At 31.4% G+C, this 8,073-nt stretch overlaps 1 protein-coding gene and 1 pseudogene across 2 annotated transcripts; both read left to right on the forward strand.

Annotated features, from left to right (window-relative positions):
* Positions 1-1,349: 1,349 nt before the first annotated feature.
* On the forward strand, positions 1,350-3,516 carry LOC102578692 (geraniol 8-hydroxylase-like; annotated as a pseudogene). Its single transcript, XR_001474927.1, has 3 exons — positions 1,350-2,324; positions 2,453-2,735; positions 3,037-3,516. The product of XR_001474927.1 is annotated as a geraniol 8-hydroxylase-like (transcript).
* A 2,397-nt stretch (positions 3,517-5,913) lies between these two features.
* LOC102578359 (cytochrome P450 83B1-like) lies at positions 5,914-7,670 on the forward strand. Its single transcript, XM_006358748.2, has 2 exons — positions 5,914-6,878; positions 6,965-7,670. Exons 1-2 carry the CDS (start codon positions 5,997-5,999, stop codon positions 7,571-7,573), a joined length of 1,491 nt encoding a protein of 496 aa, XP_006358810.2. The 5' UTR covers positions 5,914-5,996; the 3' UTR covers positions 7,574-7,670.
* Positions 7,671-8,073: the final 403 nt, after the last annotated feature.

The following is an 8,073-nucleotide window of genomic DNA, read 5'->3' on the forward strand; positions in this document are numbered from 1 at the left end:
GGAGTAGGAGTGGTAGGGGTTGGGTGAGATAAAAAAAATCTTAAAATTAGAAAAAATTTCAAAAAATAATTTTTTTTTTGTTTGGGATGGGGGGAGGGGGGGGGGGGGCTAGTTTGGTGGTAGGGATAAATATATTTGAAATTTTAAAAATAAGTACTTTTAAAAAATTTAATTTTTTTTTTTGAATGGGTAGGGTCGAGTACGTGGTATGGATAGGGTAAGAAAAAAATAAAAGGATGAAATAAAGTTTTGAAAATTGTTTTTCCTAATTTTGAAAGTGAAGTCATTTACCTTAAATTTGAGGAAAGTTAGTTGATTTGAAAAACATTTTCCAAACATTTAAGTCAACCAAACATGAAAAAATTGAAAAACATTAGTACCAAACACACCCTCAATGCATCATTCAATTTCTATAAAAGGTCAAAATCGGGGGTTGGGATGTCAAAATCACATTCAACTCTACCTTTGAATCCAAAAAAGCGGTCATAAACAGTAATATCAACAGCAATTCTTGATATTTACACAAAAAATCAAATCATTCGTATCTACCTTTAATTGAAATAAAAAATCATAAACTGTTATATCAATATTGTAATAAGAGCTGATAAAATTAATCCATGAAAATATAAATCATTCATAAACATCTTCTTGTCCTTAATATGTTATATAAAATCATTATAATTTTAAAAAAATTAGTTTAATTTGGCTCTAAAATGAATAATTATCGCTCAATTCCTTTAAACTATCTAGTATATAGATAATATACACCTTATACCAAAAATACATATCGATACACAACATACTCAGATGTTACAATCAAGTTATTGTTTTGAAAGCAATTTGACCTACAAAGTGAAGATTCCCATAATTGGCAATGGTGGAAGTTTTTTGCTTCCTCTTCGTCATATTTTTGCTATAATATAAAGAAAAATCAAAGCAAAATTGATACAAACACATTTTGTCAGTTAAAATACAAGTCATATGTCATGTACATTTTAGTTTTAATAATAAAACAAATAGGCATGTGCCTATATAAGATGTGTTGGTGGACACAATGAATTTTTGCTATATATAATGCCAATTTTTTTAGATTTTTGCTATATAATGCCAAACTTTTTAGATTTTAATCTAATCTTGGCTAAATATATGCCAATGATTCTTAGAATTAACTATATATAGATATCAATATCCCTATCTTTGAAGAGAAATCATTTCAATCAAGAATTTCTTAAAGCAATGTTTATTTAATATCTCTGTTTAAAAGGAAACGGATATATATATATATATATATATGACTGATTTTATGATATTTATTGAGTGGTGGTTATTGACTTGTCCATTATTGATTTTATGATATTTACTGACACACATGCATCCTGTATCATTTATCATATATCTTGTTAGCTTTCAAAGTTGAAGCAAGGGAGAGAGGCATAATGGATTGCTATACACTTGTGTTTGGATCAATTTTAGTATTGGCTATCCTTTGTAATATCATAGCAAAAATATGTAGCAAAGGAAGCTTAAAACTTCCACCAGGGCCATCACCATGGCCAATTATTGGAAATCTTCACTTGTTAGGTGCAAAACCTCATACATCACTAGCCAATCTTGCAAAAATTTATGGTCCAATTATGAGTTTAAAATTAGGACAAATAACAACAGTGGTCATTTCTTCATCAACCATTGCAAAACAAGTCCTTAAAACTCAAGATCAAGCCTTTTCATCTAGATTTGTTCCTAATGCTCTTCAAGCACACAACCATTACAAATTCTCTGTGGGATGGCTTCCTGTTTGTCCTCAATGGCGAACGCTTCGCAGAATAATGAACATAAATATCTTCTCTCCCAATAGGCTTGATGCAAATCAACATCTAAGGTCTCTAAAGGTGAAAGAATTGATTGCTTATTGTGAAAAATGTAGTCAACAAGGTGAAGCTTTGGATATAGGTCAAGTTGCTTTCAAGACTAATCTCAACTTGTTGTCAAACACACTTTTCTCCAAGGATTTGGCTGACCCTTTTTCAGATTCAAAGGTAGAGTTGAAGGAAGTTATATGGGGTGTCATGGCTGAGGCAGGGAAGCCTAACCTAGTAGATTTTTTTCCCATACTTGAAAAGATAGATCTTCAAGGAATAAAACGTCGTGCAATCATTCATTTTGGTAAGTTGTTTAAACTTTTTGATGGTTTGATCAATGAGCGATTGGAGGAAAAGAGAAGATCAGGATTCATGGAAAAAAGTGATGTTCTGGAAATGCTTCTCAATATTACTGAAAAAAATCTTGAAGAAATTGATCATAATCACATCAAGTCCATGTTCCTGGTTTGTATTCTCTTACCATCATTTATCATTAGCTTATGTTAATTTCTATTAATTATTATTCTAATTTATGAATTTTCTTTAAATTGCTGCAATATATGGTTATATATTTTGATGTACAAATGTTATAGGACCTATTTGGTGCGGGTACTGATACAACTACAAGCACATTGGAATGGGCAATGACAGAATTGCTTAAACAACCTGAGATAATAAAAAAATCTCAAGTTGAACTCGCAGAAATCATTGGAAAAGGAAAACCAATTAGAAGAAGCTGATGTTTCTCGACTCCCTTACTTGCAATGCATTATTAAAGAAACATTAAGACTGCACCCACCAGTTCCGCTCTTAGTTCCGCGCAAAGTGGAGCAAGATGTTCAATTGTGTGACTACATCATTTCCAAGGGCTCACAGGTATGTGTGCCAAATTAAAGTTATTTGACGAATATAATATGAATAGTACTCCAAAAAAAGACCCAAAAGAAAATTTATCAATTTTTTTTTAACTTTTGTTTGGTTATTCTTTTTCAAAAATAAAGAAATTAAAACTTGGTTAGAGTTGGACGGATTATGTTTGGCCTATTGTTTAGTACTTAATCTTAGCTCTGATATTTTTGGGCGAGTAATTAATGACCTTTCTATTTATTGATTAGCTCTTTTGATCAATCCAAACATAAACTAACTAACTCATTTAATTTGAGTCCCTTACTCACAGGTACTAGTTAATGTGTGGGCAATTGGTCGAGATTCTACTTTTTGGAAGGACCCTGTAGTGTTTAAACCTGAGAGATTTTTGAGTTTGGATTTAGATATGCAAGGACAAGACTTTGAGTTGATTCCATTTGGTGCGGGGCGAAGAATATGCCCTGGCTTGCCACTAGCATTGAGGATGATTCCAGTAATGTTGGGCTCACTCTTGAATTCATTCAATTGGAAACTTGAAGCAGGCATTGAGCCACAAGCATTAGACATGGAGGAGAAGTTTGGTATCACCTTAGCCAAAGCTCGTCCTTTGCGAGCTATCCCCTCTCCTCTTTGATGTTGCATTGCCTAGTCTATAAATACTTATTTGTATTTGATATTTACAATGAACCAAGTATTTATGTCTTAATAATCTCAGCACTTCATCATGACTTAACCATGGTTGAGTGGTATATATATATATATTGCAAATCTATATGATGCTTCTCATGAATGTTATTTGCTTTAGACAAATAGACAAAAAGAGAATAACTATAAAAGATTATGAAGATCAAAAGAGGAGATTCATGTTGTGCAATAATTCTAGTTTCCTCACCATAAATATTGTAGCAATAACAAAAACAAATCTCTATCTGAAAAATAATAATATGTTAAAATATATGTCAATGATAAATTTAAAATATCAAGATGACATAATAATATAATATGTTTTTCTTAATCGTTCGTTCTATTATTTGCTGTATGATCTACAACATCAAGAAATATGGTCGATTATAACTTTTAATTTATTTTTCTATATACAAAGTGAATTGCAAATCCGAATTTATATGATATTTTAATTGTATTCTATGGCTCTCAAGCATACAATAAAGACACATGTAGATATAATATGTATAAATAGATTTGTCAATGTAAAATCTTATATATACTCAAGTGAGACAATGGTTAAATAAGATATTTGCATATTCTACTTGACTAATCAATAATTATTTATCCAAATATATCTCGATTAATTATTCTATGTTTTGATTATTTAAAAATGGTGCCAAATGACATACCACGGAGATAATTAAAGAATTAATTGAAAATGGATCAAACTTGCTGGTTGGTAATGGATCAAATAATACTACTCTGTCATAATAGAGATAAAATATAAAATTCATAAATATTGATAAGTGGGCCAAATCCACAATTCAATATCTGTTAAGGATGTTGAATTGGGCCAAGAGAAGTTGCACAAGGACTACTATTTAAAATATAGCCTAAATTTATTTTATTTATATTTTAGTAACTTTGGGTTTAAACTTGAGATTGCACGTTGGAGTTTCGATTTCAGTTCTTCAAGACCAAGAACCTACTAATGGCCAAAAGTAGTTACTCCATCCGTCCAAATTTATATGAAATAATTCGGATTTTAAGATTAATTTTTTATTTTACTTTGATCGTGTATATTTCTTCTTCAACCATTGCAAAACAAATCCTCAAAAATCAAGATCACAAACAAACACAAATCTATTGCTATTCGGTGTTTCTGTCAGAGAAGACGAGGAAGGATCTATTGTTTATCGGAAAAATGATATAGTTAAATTTGTATGAGATCAATGACACACGTCTCATTTAACTAATAAGGTAAAGTTGTCTTCGTATATATCATAAATTTGAGCTATGATAGCAATCACTAATATTTTCAGTAGGGTGAGATGTCAATATTACACCTCTTAAGATGTGACCCTTCCTCAGACTCTACTAATGCGTAATGCTTTGTACATCATGTTGATGTTGGCCACCTGAATATATATGTATAATAGAATTTTGTCATGGTGCAATTTAAAATATTTTAGACATATTATGGGATACAAACACGCACTAGCTAGTAAATTAGTCCCAAAAAGAAGCACTACCAAAAAATAAAATATAATATGACTCAATGATAATATTAAATATATCAAAATGACATAATATGTTTTTCTTAATATCGTTTTTTCTTCTATCATTAGTACGACAATATAATGATACGATATTGTGATAACTTTGAGAAAAAAAATCTGTACATAAAGATAAGATTTGCAAATCTGATTTTTATATTTTTAATTATTTATTATCGTTCTCATTCATATAATATAGAAATATATATTATTATATTATATTAATGGAAAGCTCCAAAGTGAAAAAATAAAAATCAAAATAGCTATGATTTTTGTCGTATGGAAAATGCAATATCGTATCATTATGTTGTCGTACTAATGATAGAAGAATATTAAACGGTAAATAAAAAAACATATTATGTCATGATTTTGATATTTTTAATTGTATCATTGAGTTACATTATATTTTATTTCATGTAGTGCTTTTTTTGGGACTATTTTTTTTTTCATCCCTAGGAGCTTCCACCCCTTTTGCTCCCTTGGTGACTCGAACTCGCAACCTTCGGGTTTGAAGTGAGGGGTGCTTACCATCCGAGCAACTCCCTCTCGTCACGTAGTTTTAATATGAAATTACAATATATCCCTCTTTAGTTTGTAATTACACTAATTCCTTAAAAGGTAACACAAACTGGATACATAATATGTAGCTCAGATACATTAAATATTGGCTCATATACATTAATATGTAGCTCAAATACATTAAAGAAATAAGGAATTTTAGAGGTTTTTAGAAATAGAAGGGGATACTGAAAATAAGGGAAACATAAGAACGTGTATTTCAGTAATTTTTCCAAAAAAATAGTCGTCAGATGTATAACATATGTATATTAATTAACGATTGTGAATAGTTTTCATCGAGCATCAAAATATGTAACTTTCCCTTGATATTATTCCATATGCTTAGGTAATGACCAGACAATTTTTATATTGTTGGGTGTGGAAATTATACTCTTCAAGAGAAAAGTTTGATGACTTTATTAAGTCTTTTAACACAAGATAGATTTATATAAAGACACAACAAGTGACAACCAAGGTAATTAGACAAAAAATGATGCTCTTTCTACTCTTTGTAGCCCTTCCTATCATTCTTATTTTCCTTCTTCCTAAAGCCAAAAAGGGTGCAAAAAACACACAGCCACCAGGTCCTGTTGGCCTGCCATTCATTGGAAATTTGCATCAATTTGATAGTTTAACCCCTCATATCTATTTTTGGAAACTTTCCAAGAAATATGAAAAAATATTCTCATTGAAACTTGGTTCTACTCCAATGGTCGTAGTTTCTTCAGCAAAATTAGCAAAGGAAGTGTTGAAGACACAAGATTTAGTATATTGTAGTAGACCCTCTATTCTTGGCCAACAAAAATTGTCTTACAATGGTCGCGACATAGCCTTTGCACCTTACAATGACTATTGGAGAGAGATGAGAAAAATTAGTGTGCTTCATCTATTTAGTCTCAAGAAAGTGCAATTATATAAACCAATTCGTGAAGATGAAGTATCAAGAATGATCAAGAAAATATCTCAACATGCTGCTTCTTCTCAAATTACAAATTTGAGCAATTTAATGATTTCACTTATAAGTACAATTACATGTAGATTTGCTTTTGGTGTTAGGTTTGACGATGAAGCACATGAAAGGAAGAGATTTGATTATCTATTGGCTGAAACTCAAGCAATGATGGCAAGCTTTTTCGTGTCTGATATTTTTCCTTTTTTAGGTTGGATTGATAAACTTACTGGATTGACAGATAGACTCGAGAAGAATTTCAAGGAATTGGATGAGTTTTATGAAGAACTCATTGAGCAACATCAAAATCCCAATAGGCCAAAATCCATGGAAGGAGATATTGTTGATCTTTTGCTTCAATTGAAGAAAGAGAAATCAATACCAATTGATCTCACTTTGGAGGACATAAAAGGACTTCTCATGGTAATTTCACATGTCTTAACTCAATACATTGCTATTTTAAAGATAATTTGATAGCTATTTTAATTAAATTATTTGCTTGTATATAGAATGTGTTAGTTGCTGGATTAGATACTAGCGCGGCTGGGATAGTATGGACAATGACAGCTTTGATGAAGAATCCAAAAGCCATGAAGAAAGTTCAAGAAGAAATCAGAAAGTCAATTGGGAACAAAGGCATTGTGAATGAAGATGATATACAAAATATGCCTTATTTCAAAGCAGTGATAAAAGAGAGTTTTAGATTATACCCACCAGTTCCACTTCTAGTGCCAAGAGAATCAATGAAAAAATCTACAATAGAAGGGTATGAAATTCAGGCCGGAACTATAGTTCATGTTAATTCATGGGCAATTGCAAGGGACCCTGGAATATGGGAAAATTCAGAAGAATTTATACCTGAGAGATTCCTGAATAGCGACATTGATTACAAGGGACAAAACTATGAGCTAATTCCATTTGGAGCAGGTCGAAGAGGTTGCCCAGGAATTACACTTGGGGTTGCATCCATAGAACTTGCATTATCAAATCTTCTTTATGCATTTGATTGGAAGTTACCTCATGGGATGAAAAAAGAGGATATTGACACAAATGTTAGGCCTGGAATTACCATGCATAAGAAAAATGACCTTTGGCTTATCCCTAAAAGTTATTTTTAAAATATACTCAGATGTGAATCTAAGGCGAGTTTTGTAATAATAAATTGTAACGACTTTAAATCTTGAAATCACATTACACCCTCCTTCCATTTTGATATTCTTCGCCTTATAATCCCTTTAGTCATCCACTACTCGCTTTATTGGATACTATTCAATGGACCTTAGTTAAGTTGGTGTGTATATATATTGTCACGTCCCGAGACTACCCCGGAGACGCGGACACGGGACCTAGGACCACAAGTGATCCCAAGCTAACCCTGCTGGCATGATCATAAGCATACTAAAGATAATAAACTGATGCGGAAGCTAAATCATAAATAAATCTGAAAAGATGGGGAATACCCATATACTATAGCTGAATATATCAAATTTAAGAGTTTATTACAAAAGAAATATCAAACTCAAAATACTAAGCTGAATCTAACTATGTCTGAAATAAGCCTCTAAACTGACTAGAAATGTTGGGACATGCCCCAACTAGATCTAGCAAAACTGAAACT

The sequence above is a fragment of the Solanum tuberosum genome, unplaced genomic scaffold, assembly GCF_000226075.1.
Source record: "Solanum tuberosum cultivar DM 1-3 516 R44 unplaced genomic scaffold, SolTub_3.0 scf00280, whole genome shotgun sequence".
NCBI classification, from domain to species: Eukaryota; Viridiplantae; Streptophyta; class Magnoliopsida; order Solanales; family Solanaceae; genus Solanum; species Solanum tuberosum.